This window comes from Takifugu flavidus, chromosome 5 (assembly GCF_003711565.1).
Source record: "Takifugu flavidus isolate HTHZ2018 chromosome 5, ASM371156v2, whole genome shotgun sequence".
Taxonomy (NCBI): Eukaryota; Metazoa; Chordata; class Actinopteri; order Tetraodontiformes; family Tetraodontidae; genus Takifugu; species Takifugu flavidus.
In genome coordinates, this window is record NC_079524.1 from 12,926,538 (window position 1) to 12,939,037 (window position 12,500).

The 12,500-nt window shown below is 46.2% G+C and overlaps 1 protein-coding gene across 2 annotated transcripts in view; it reads left to right on the forward strand.

Moving 5' to 3' along the window:
* Positions 1 to 12,500, forward strand: part of zmat4a (zinc finger, matrin-type 4a) — a 41,979-nt gene that overhangs the window by 10,014 nt on the left and 19,465 nt on the right. The window contains exon 3 of one of the 2 annotated variants that reach the window (XM_057034101.1): positions 4,848 to 4,937. The exons of the other annotated variant lie outside the window; for it this stretch is intronic. Coding sequence (XP_056890081.1) covers positions 4,848 to 4,937 — 90 coding nt within the window. The remainder of the gene's footprint in view (positions 1 to 4,847; positions 4,938 to 12,500) is intronic. 2 annotated transcript variants of the gene reach the window in all.

Below are 12,500 nucleotides of genomic sequence, written 5' to 3' on the forward strand. Positions count from 1 at the left end.
ACAGCAACAGCTGTTTCCAAACCATTAAAAGCAAATTCGCTCTAAAGGAGCGTCCTGCATCAACATCCTCACATCATCTGGATGCAGACGTTCACACTCGTATGTGTCGACTTCAACTGCCAACACTTTGGCCCGACAGCACTTTATAAACTGACAATAGCCTTCGTGGAGACGGTGATTAAAGCACATCGGCAGTAAGGAAAGTGGCCCAGAGCTTCAAGCGTAAGCAGAAAACGGCACCTCAGAGATGCTCAGCCTGTTTTATTCTTTGCTGCTGTTTACACAGTTTAATTAACAGGCTGTCTCGCAGGGAAACAGTGGCATAAAGGAGGGGTTATTAATGGAAAACGTCCTGAGAGATCTGTTGTTAGTCCTGCCTTTAAACACAGGCTCTGGTGGGCTCTCACGGAGGTGCAGCGGCCCTCTCGCCTCCCAGAGACGATGAAACCAGCAAAAACAGGTCAGAATCTTCCTGACAGGGATGCGATGAGCCTGCGGAGCGTGGCAAATGAAACGTGCCAGAGACGCAGATTCACACTCGCATTGAGACTGAAATTCTTTCAGGATGACTCAGCTCATAATCCCAGGCAGGGTTTTAATTTGGCGATAACCCCCCACAGCCCCCGCCAACACATGTGCTCGCAGCCCTGCCAGGCACAGATTCAAAACAACGAGCTGCATTTGGACGGTTGCGATTCGCCTCCAGTGCAGCTCTGAATGAGGCTGTTGCATGCTGGCATAATTGTCGGCGTTCCGGCTGCGGCGGATAAGTGCCGAGGATGCAGAGCTCCATAAACACTGTGTTTAGTGATAAATTAAAGTCATTAACATATGTTTCAGCCTTTGAAGATTAGGAAACATTGTTTTCTTTGTTGCTTCATAAAGAGGAAGATTGCACATGTCAATATTATGGAGCTTGACAGAGATGGGATGTTTAAAAGTGTAGCCCGTTGCTCACGTCCTCAGCGTCTCGTCTGATAAATGAAGCAATCAAAATTGTGAAAAACACACAGATTCTGCTAATTATGGGGGGTCTCAAACACACGGTTTGCCCGTCAGCAGACTGAAATCATCAGTTCTAATATTGTTTTCCTGCAGTTAATTTTGGGGTTTGTGATGTAGCTCAGACAGAAGAAGAAGGCAGCCTTTGCTTTGTGTTCGTTGCGCCACATTTCAGGAGGAAGTGTTGTGAAATCTGATGGTGAGAACAAAAGTGCTGTGAGCTCTGGGGAACCGAGGTGGCGATTATCCTGGAAGCTGTCAGAGTGAAGCGGCCACCGATGTCATATTTACTCTTTACGTCTAAATCTGCCAGTGCTTGAGAGACGCGTTTAAACCTGCTTTCATCTGGTTTTATTCAGGTGAAGCAGCCGAACGCAGACAGGATTTACTCTACTTCGGTGACGGCGCTCCGGCTCTTCCTCTCAGTCCTGCCTGCTTCTGTTCCCTAAGCAGTGATGGAAATCATTCTGAATCCCATCAACCCAACCACTCTGGCCTGAACCTTCCAGTGACGGCGGCTCACAGAGGGTGGAATAGTGGCACCTCTGGAGCGACACATCTCAACCATGATGCATTCCCAGCGAAGCCGCGGGGGTTGCCTGTGTGAACGGTGCAAACGAGTGATTCATGCGCCTGTGTGAGTGCTGGCTGTTGCGATTTCCTTTCCCATGGTTCTTTGCACTGGAGATGGTTGTCAGGTGCTGGAGGGGGTAGAGGCAGCGGCAGCCACGGTGTCAGGACTCATACCTGACCTCGGTCACGGCGGCTCCTGTCAGACCGTCTGGAATCAATGGGACCTCAGCAACACCAATGGCGCGCCACCACTCGGGGCTCCGTTTGGATAAAAAACTCTTAGGTTTGCCTAGAATGAGCGGAGGTGCATCGAGTTGTGTAAGAGAGGTCAACCTGAGCCGGGAGGTGGGGTGATCAAAGAGCCGTGATAACCGTGTCTGTGCTGGAGCGTTTCACAGCAAGCAGCCACAATTTCGCACCCGAGGTTTTCTGAAGACGAGGGACGACCGGAGATGCTTCGTCCTCTCTGTCTGCTTCTTCCTTCATACATCTTTGCTCCTCCTCCTTCTATGATGTCCTGATGCTCCACGAGATGTTTCAGGAAGTGAGTCTGTGAATACAAACCACCAGTCAGTGACAATAAATTTCTTCAGAGTAACCATAGCAACGACTGCACCCCTACATACATGCCCACGCACGTCTCTGAGACATCTGTACTGGTTATACTGGCACAGAGAGGATACAGGCATCAGTTCAACCACACAATCATTCAGGTACAGGAATGACCATTGTGATCCCATGATTTTGACTCTGAGATCCAAAAGGCCAAAATAACCCACACTCTCCTGAAACAAGTTTTATGGTTACTGTACAGTGAGAGCCAGGGGGAGATGGAACATGGCTCAGCACTGGTGTGAGGCCGATGCACTATAGAGACTCTTCACTCACGTCACGTGTGTGTGAGCTTCCCTCTCTTACTCCTTCCACTTGCTTTTTAAAGCGTAGTCAGCTGACTGTGCTGGAGCTGCGGTACCATCTCAGAGCTGAGTTCACTCCTCTGGTCCGTGAACAGGAACGAGCACTACGGACGATGGAGGTGCAGAGCTGCTGCGCCTGAGCGCATGTTCCCTCCAGAAATAAAGCAGCTCTCAAACGAAAAGATGTTTCCTGATTCCTGGTTTGTGACACCGATGTTGGCAATAGGCAAATCTGATATGTAAGCCCCCAAAACAAATTCAGAGATAATCCCGAGGTTCTCCAAACGCTTGTGTAGGCTAACGTTGCCATGGCATCCATTCCTGCGGTCCATAGATGAGAAGCCGGTGGACTGATCAGAAATGCTTCTTCTTTGAAACTTCTGCAGCAATTCTACGCTAATCCGCAGTGAACAGAAGCACCTCGCGTTCCGAAAATAACCCGAGGTTTAAATGCCGACGCGCTCTGCTCTTGTTCCTTTGTGCTAAAATCACTTTCCGAAGCTTTTGTCTTGTCTCGAGCTTTTGTCTGATCTGAACATGTGATGACTTAAATGTTGGCAGAAAAGCCTTGAATCGCTGTCAGCAAAACAGATTCCTGCAGGTCGACCAGGCGGATGAGTTGGGCCGTTGTGTCCTTGAGAGGAGAAGCTGATGGGCGACGTAGCAACACCGCGATGCCTGTGTAGTACAGCGCGTCTTTCCTGCTGACAGTCTGGAGACGCCGTTGGATAACGTTTGATGTATTCCTTTTTGTGCCTCCTGGTGTGCAAAAAGTGACTAATTCAGATTGAAATGATACGAAACAGAAGTATTTACAAATTAAAAAAAGGAAACAATACAGAGAATACCTGCAAACGCTGCTTCAGTGACCTTCTCTGAGTGACATGACAAGATCGGCCAACCAACAGCCTTAAACCCCTCTACCCCTTGAATCAGGTGTTAAAATGATACTTTATGACAAAGTTTTCTTTCACAGACTTCAAAAAAGTGGGAACATTTTCTTTGAGTAACAATGAAATATATTTTGAGAAATGAAAACATAGTTCACCAGCAAACATGTGAAATAAAAAAAAAGCTCCACCATGTCCTGTTAAAAGTCACAAAGGTCATTGTTAGAGGTTACTGATGAGCCGCTGATTTATGTTTAGCTAATGCTAATGCTACATTAATGAGAATTGAAGATCATGGTCTAAATGCTGACAACAGGAGGAGTGAAGGTGTGTGTGAGTGTGTGTGTGGGGGGGTGGGGGTGTTCATTGTGGTCACATTTTTCTGTGTTTTTACTTGTTATTTACTCAGAGCTTAGAAGAAACCCCCTTCTACAACCTTCTTTGTAGACTCTTTTTATGTTGGACCAGGAACTCTTTAAATGTTAACTGTGATTGTTTTCGGAGACATTCTTGGTTTTTCTACTCTGACATCATTTACAGCATCTTACTGTTTTTCTGCCACCATCTGAAATAAAATTGTCACAATAAAAAGCTGTGGTTTGAAACGACCTGACCCAAAATGGTATTGAACCGTGTTGTGTTGACGGGAAGGTCTGACGGATGTTTGTGGGGCCATCCCAACCCTCATCTTGTCCATCTCAGACGGTGGTCATGTCCCTCTAATGAGGAGTCCAGCTTCAGTTTTAATTGGCAGCAGGATTTTGGATTTTCCATGGAGGAACTGTGTGTTATGACTCAGCTCTTGGCCTTTAGCTCTGACAAGTGTGTTTTATTGGAGTTGAGCTGATTCGTGAAAGCAAGACACTTAAGTGTCAGTAATTTCCTCTCATGGTATCATTAGCAGATTACAGTAATTATCAGGACCGTTTATACTCAGCACAGTTCTGACTGCTCCAGCGTTCATAATGCTTATTTTTATATCAGCTCCACCTCGGATTTGTGGGCAGGACAAGCGCTGCGCCTGTTCCCTCCATTCATTGGTGGGGTTGTCGTGGCAGCAAGCTAACTGGGCGTTCCAGGCATCCCCAGCAACACTCTCCAGATCCCACCAAAGCTTCCACAGCCAGATGGAGCAAAGCAGGGCCAACAGCCCCCCCAGCAAGTTCTGGATCTGCCTCAGGCTCTCCTCCTACTTGGAAGCATACGTGGAGGAGTTCTCGACCTGAAAGATGTCAAATGGCCCTGCAGGCCTGATCAGAAGCTCCAGAAGGTCCGAGGCCTCACAGGCCTCGGACTTTCTGTGATTGTAACCTTTAAAGTCGTGTTTTTGTGGCCTCACCTCCTGTAACTGTGCACAAGATGTAAACAATCTTTGAATCCTTGTATGACAAACATGAAGATTCCAGCCTGATTCTAGATTCTACCTCTCTGATCACTCACAAAGTAAATTTTCTTTGTCTTGCAGAGTCGTAAACACGCCAACAAAGTGCGGCTCTATTACATGCTACATCCTGTGGATGGAGGCTGCCCCGCCAAGAAGCTCAGAACAGACAATGTGAGTCCTCACATGTTCCTCTGTACGTTCTACACACGTAGAACCACAAGCATTGTTGGATATTTGGGGGCTGGAGAAGCGGTGACGATGCAGTTGAGTCTGCATTCTTGATTACAGTCAAACCATCACATGACATCTTTTAGGGTTTCAGGGTTTTTTTGGCAGGCTGTTCTGCTGGATGGATGAGGAAGAGATGAAGCTGTATCAGTGTGAGCATTAGGCCTCCTGGACTAGGTCTCTGCTCTCTGTCCCAGTGCTATTCTTCACCTGAATGCCTCTTCAGTTTACTGTCTCTTCATCATCATCCTTCTGTCCTTTTATTCATCAACAAATTTCCTTGGAGTTTTGCTCTTCATCTGCTCTTCATCTGTTCTTTATCTGCTCCTCATCTGCATCTCATCTGCTCCTCAACTGCTCTTCATCTGCATCTCATCTGCTCTGCTCCTCATCTGCTTTTCATCTGCTCTTCATTTGCTCCTCATTTGCTCTCCACCTCCTATTCATCTGCTCTTCATCTGCTCCTTATCTGCTCTTAATCTGCATCTCATCTGCTCTGCTCTTCATTTGTTGGTTATTTTCTCTTCATCTGTGTTGCATTTGCTCTTCATGTGCATCTCACCTGCTCCTTATTTGCTCTTCCTCTGCTCTTCATGTGCATCTCACCTGCTCTTTATCTGCTCTTTATCTGCTCTTTATCTGCATCTCATTTGCTCTTCACCTGCATCTGATCTGCTCTTCATTTGCTCCTCATTAGCTCTTCACCTGCTCCTCATCTGCTCTGCTCATCTGACCCAAATAGAGACCTTGAACTCATTCATAAACTGAACCAAATGGGGAAAACCTTTTGCTTTGTCTCTGTTTTAAATATAATGTTTACTTCCTTGTAGTCCAGCTTCCCTCCAAGCACCAACTCTGTTGAGAACAAATTAAAGTCTGTTCCAGATGCAGAAGCCTGAACTATAAAACTTTTGTTTTTAATATTTAATCCAGGTGAAAAGATGAAGCTCCAGCTTGTCTCTTAAAACTAATGCTGAATTATTTAGATTCTAAAATGTCAGAATATTTGTCCCACATGAGAAACGGTGTAATATCTCTGGTCTCTGCCATTTGTTCGTCAGGCGGAACTCGTCTGGTTTGTCTGACTGTGTTAAACTGGACTGGCTGGGAAATCCAGACATGGATCTGATTGTTTTTGCACGTGCACAGGAGAAAGTGCTTAGGGGCAGAGTTCCATTCTGCTTCATGTGAGGTGACCTTGATTGGCTTCTAACTGGGGTGTTAACGATGGTTGTGCCTCATGTCACGCAAAAGCAGGAACGCCGTTTAATAGGAACAAACGATCCAGTTTTAGCTCTTAGCTCAGATCTGTTTGATACGCTTCATTTGACGCCTTCCGCTGGCGTAACCAGAGGAAATGTAAAGTTAGTGATGTTCTTCCTCAGCTATACATCTAACATGATCAGACAGCACAGAAACACCCTTCAGTGTGGAAAAGTCCTAAAACTTCCAAGAATGAGGGGCAACAGTGACGCTGAATGAGGGGCAACAGTGACACTGGCTGGGTTAATTGCTGCCAACCTGCAGGTAACCCCAATGGTGGGACACTTGTACCAGAACAAATATCATTGTCTAATTAACCAAACCAGTAAGCCTAACTGGGGGATATTATGGAGGGATAAGCAGACAGAAGATGGAACTGGGATTTGTTCTCAGTCTCTGCTCTTCTGCAGCTGCTCTGCTTGCCTCTGAGAGTTCTCCGTCTGCAGCCTTTGATTCTGCTGCACATCATCTATTATGTATTTGGATCATGTAGATGAGCTCAGTTTTACACGCGCTCTCTTACAGGCTGTATCTTTACATTTGTCCAAACATGAGCATGTTTGCTGTCAAACCGTTTAAAAGCTGATTGCGGTTCACTGCAAAGGTCAGGGTCAAGGTCAAGGAGGAGCTTATACTGCATGTTTTCTACTGGGATTACTGGCAGTTAAACAACTGAAACAGGCATTAGTGCTATTTGAAAAATCAGATTTATTTTTGGAGGGTTTCTACAATGGAGGAATCCAATCATCAGTGTTACCGCCAGCATCAGCGACATGGGAGCTTTATAGAACCCCAGATTAGCATTATTCACTGCGCTGGTGGCTAAATATACTGGTTGTATAGCTAGCCAAATTTAACTTTCATGCTAACAAGATGGATGTGACTGTGGTGAATGTGTTTACCCTCAGAATTAAATTTAGAAGTTAATATTTAACAATATTTCTTTGATCATTTAAAGTAGGCTTAACATGACCTTACATAGATGTGTCCTCTCTTTCTTTTCTCCGTCATCTCTACGATTTTAAGCCTAAATAAACGATGAAGTAGATTTAGCTTTTTGATAGAGCTGCTAAATAATTTGTTCATGCTACCCAAACAACTGAAAAATAATGCTTTTTAACTGTAATAAAACATTTTAACCAAAGCTGTCAACTTTGACAAAACGAAATTAGTGAAAGGCAGGATGACACTCACACAACATTGGGGTTTTGGCAAATGTCACAGTGAATCTGTGTTGTGTATGCCGGCTGACCTTAGGCTGGTAAAAGGGCACAGAGCCTCAGTGCAAGAAGCACTGAGATCACACAGATGTGATGCGACCACGCTGCGCTTATAAGGTGGCACCATCTAAAAATACCCTCAGCAGCGCCGCCTCTAGAGACCACGGGAGTGCGTACGGCCTGGCGCCGCCCATGTCTGGACCATGTTGAGCTAATGCTATCTGACAGCTGTACAGGCTGCTGGTCATGCTAGTCACTGCGACAACCTGCTGTCATACAGGGAGGAAGCGTCCATCATGTCCTATACTGTGTGTGTGTGTGTGTGTGTGTGTGTGTGTGTGTGTGTGTGTGTGTGTGTGTGTGTGTGTGTGTGTGTGTGTGTGTGTGTGTGTGTGACAGAAATGGTTGTTTATTAGACTTATCTTTATGGTGTGTTCAGGTGCAGCCAAAAAAATCAGGAGACAAATATCAGCCTTTACAGAAGATGCTTTTTAGGTTCTTTGGTTTTTCCCTCTGATTGTTGCAGTTTATTCAGTGTGGAATATTAAAGAAACCACCTGGATTTCCAACTCTCTAGAATTTTATACTATACTACTTTTATACTAAATTGATGTCAAATTGGTTCTACAGCATGTGGGACAGTCCAGGAGGAGTTAGCTGTGTAATGAAACAATAGCGTTTGGTTGAAATAAAGTCAACACATCAGGAATTACTGGTAATATTGATGAAACCATAGCAACAGCTACAGGCTTCTGACAGCCTGGAAAACCTTATGATTCCAAATTTCACATCGGCAGAACGGCACACTGAGACAGCAGCTTCTTCTTCAGTGCTGCAGGACGACCCAGAGCTTACAGAGGAGCTGTGCTACTGCTGACAGCAGGTCCCAGTTTCAATAGTGTGCTGATGGTTCTAAACAAAAAGGTTTGGACTGGACTAGACTGGACTAGACTGGACTGGACTGGACTGGACTGGACTGGACTGGACTGGAATGGAATGGAATGGAATGGAATGGAATGGAATGGACTCACATGGACTGGACTGGACTGCAGATCCGTCCTGCAGGCTGGTCCTGACGCTTCCTCACTCACATCTCAGTCACACCTGAGAGATCTGTTGTTTATTTGCTGTCAGCAGGACTGAAGAGCAGGTGACATCTGATAGTGTTTATCCTCATGTGCTGCTCATGTCTGTATCGCAGCTGCAGGCATGTTTTCAGGGCGTCCTTCATATGAGGTCACACATCAGACTTGACTCCCCCCTCCCCTCCCCCACCTGTCATATGTCAAACATAACTCAAGGAAGAACCCTTTTTAGAGGTCAAAGGTTAACCTCAGTGAAATATCAAGCGGGCTCAAAATGTTCCCACCTTCAAATGTTATTTTTCTCCATTCAGTTTGTTCCTGAACTTAAAACGTGAAGTAAATTTAAGCCAAATGGAAATATTTGACACAAGGAGCACCCACAGTTTCTTCCCAGGTGAACCAATCGGCAAATATTTAGATATGTAGATTAATGAAAGCCCGTGAGTGTTACAAGTAACAGCGGGAGGATGACAGAGGTCAGACTTGCAGGGATGACTAACAACAGCAGTAACTGTTCCACGTCTTCGATGGATCATCCTTTCGAATGAGGATCGTTCCATTTATACCTTTATCTTAGCTCAATGATGAGCAGTTTAGCACTCCATCCAGCTGTGATGCTGATGTTTATAAATGCAGACGTGCAATTGGTTCATTCAACCAACACAATCTGCCAGCATCCAGCCCACGGTGGTGCCGCTGGAGACACAGTGTCTGCTGTAAAGATTTTACAGGTGTCCGAGTGACACAACAAGAAGTGACTGCAGTTGCACGCCTCATTGCCTCACACTCATTCTACACCATCCTACACACACACAGGCGTGCGCATACACAGTCTGTTTGCTGGCGCTGGAGTACAACCGGAGGGGGGGCAACAGAAATGTCTTCTCCAGCTGACGCAGTAGCTCAAAATATGATCATTCTTTGCATCTGTGGTGACGTCAGCAGATCAATGAAGGACTGCATGAAGAAGAACGAGGAAGAGAACTGATGTGCATCTCTGAGACACAGCAACAGCAGCAGGTTTACAGGTATTAACCGCAGCAGATTATATGGGGACAGTCGACGCTGGCGGCACTCTTGGATTGTTTGGCTGCACCATCTGGACGACCCCCCCCCCATCCCTCCGGAGGGAGGAGATCCGGGATGGGAGATGGGCTGTCCCAGCAAAACAAGAAGCACTTTTCAACTGAAGGTGTGCGATTAAGCCTCCTAATCCCGATTGCCGTTAAAGATCGTTAATGCTCAGAGGTTCAATGGCAGTCGTTCAGATCTGGTTCGCATATACCGAAACACCAAGCAGCCACGAGGAGCTGGAACTCTGCTGTGAGGGACAAATTCCTGGAAGACTGTGTGTGATTTCTTAGCCCCTGCTCGACAGCAGAAGGAGGAAGCGGCTGTGCTGACTCTCTCGTGTCTCCTGCATTTGAAAGTCCACAGATACTCCCGATGATTAAACCAGGACAAGCTGCTCCGCGTTTTCAGCCATTTCTCTTCTGAAGTCTTGACGTCTTGACACTTAAATATCAGGTTATGAGCTGCCAGATGGAGGCACGGGGCTGTGTTGGATGCTGGACAATCATGCGGACACCTGAGGGAGCAGGTACATTATCAAACGCTCCCAGTGCTCCACAGTCAATCATCTACCTTGAACAATAAACCTGCACAGCTGAGAAGGCGACTCTGCTACCTGACTGAGCATTTCTGCTGGGGGGTAATGAACCACCTGAAAAAAGAGGATTTCAACAACGTGTGTTAGGAAAAAGACTCTTTTTCAGTGGCAGAAAGTGTGATAATGAGTGCTGATAATGGGCTCCTCCCTGGTCAGACTGGAACTACTGGTCTGGATGTCCACCCCCACGCCTGGATAATCAACATAATTTATTTTCACTGATATTTAGATTTAAGGTCTAGCAGTAGAAAGAAGGTTCCAGCTTTAGGGTGAGTCGTTGCCATCCTTCCTGCCATCAGGGTGAGGGATTCAGATGGTTCCATCGCTGCTGGAGAGACTCTTCTTACGGTAACAACCAGCTGCAGTTTTCCCAGGTGGCTGTCTTCTGTCCCCTCATCAAGAACACCTCTGTTTTAGATGGAACTGTTTTCCAGTCATTGTAATGAACATGATATCCTTCAGATCTTCCCACCACCTTTCTGTTAACCTTGGTCAGCTCTCCTCTGTTATGGAGTTCCTCATGGCTCTTGCCTTGGGCTTTTGTTATACTCTGCGCGCTTATTCTGCCTCTCCTGGTTGCTATAAATATGCCACTTATGCAGATGACTCCCAAATCTACACCCCTCTGCAGACCAAAGAGCTGCTCACTGCTGTTTCAAAGTTGTTTACCAAATCCAGCTTCTTCAGATCCCACCTGGATCCACTTCTTTTATCAAAATCCCACCGAATAAGAGAAAAACCACCCGGCTGCAGGAGTTGATGGCTTTATCAACTTTAGAGGTTCTGGTTTTGGAAGCATTCAGGATTGCAATGTTCCCAACACTATCTTCATTTGGGTGAAAAGCTCAGCTTCCTGCAGATCGTCGAGGTCTTGGGGATGCAGCCATCACAGCTGATCCGAGGATCCTCCCACTGCTCCAGAAGGATTGTCTGCTGTGGAGGTCAGACCTCTGTGGGGAAGGACAGATAAGAACCAGAATGTCTGTCAGTGATCTGAGTCCCAGAAACAACCCTGAGAGCTCTGCTTCTGCTGTGGTACAGGTGTGACATCATCATCATCAGACCCTGAACCTGATAAAGACTTTTGCATGTCTGAAAGTTCTTCAGAACTGTTAACGTGATGTGATTCCAGGCCTGGCTCTGGCTGCCGTCGCACCAAGGTCAGTCATGCTGTTGCGCTAAGCTAAAGCAGCCGCGGCCGCTGTGTCGGGCCGGTTTAATTCTGCTCCGTGTGTTCTGCTTGGTGGCAAACGAAGGACTTGTCATCAGCTGCGTGGAGAAAAAGTCTCTTTTATCCTTTATTGCAGGGATACCCTGGCTGCCCTATTTCCTCGGCGGGTGCCTCGGGGGAGGTGTACATGAGGAGTGAGTGTTCCCTGACCTCCAAATTTAGACCAGCATTGTATGTTTTAGAGGCTAGCCAAGATCAGGTCAGTCTGCTGCACTGACTCAGACTCTCAAAGATTCCCGGAGCTGCACAGCACTGCAAAAAAGAAAACTAAAATAAATAAATGCCAGTCAGGGAAAGGCAACACTACAGGGAGAAAAGGTGAATCCACTGAAATAGTAATTTTATTGAATTCAGAATTACAAAATTGAAATTCAACATTTTAGTTTCTTTAGGATCTTATGCTAATAATATTATAAATATTAGCTTAGGGGCTACTGGATGTTGCCAGCCCATCTTCTGATTGGCTCAAACACTGAACATTGGCTCTAACAAGTGCTCCCGGGAAAATCTAAAGGGTTTTATTATGAATCACATGACCAGGAATGTGGCCCGCCCCACCCCCATCCTACCTCACTTCCATGTGCAGCAGTGTGTGGAGCTGGTGCACGGCACACACACACATACACACACACACACACACACACACACACACACACACACACTGGACTTCACAGAACCAAATGGGAAGCACAGGTAAAGCATTGTTGGTCTACCAAAATCCATCCACAGGGATGGATTTTGTTTATTCAGCTGCTAATATCACATACACACACACACATATACACACACACATAGTCCTGCTTCATTGGTCACATGTTCCTTCGATTAGCTCTCCATTTATGCAGTTGTAATTAAGCATGAAATGATGGATTCTTCTCACTCAGGTGCAGCAGCTCATCTCATGCAGTAGTTTTGGTCCCTTCAACCTTGGCGATGCTGTAGCTGAAAGATGTGGCCAAGGGCAGAATGTGTGTGTGTGTGTGTGTGTGTGTGTGTGTGTGTGTGTGTGTGTGTGTGTGTGTGTGTGTGTGTGTGTGT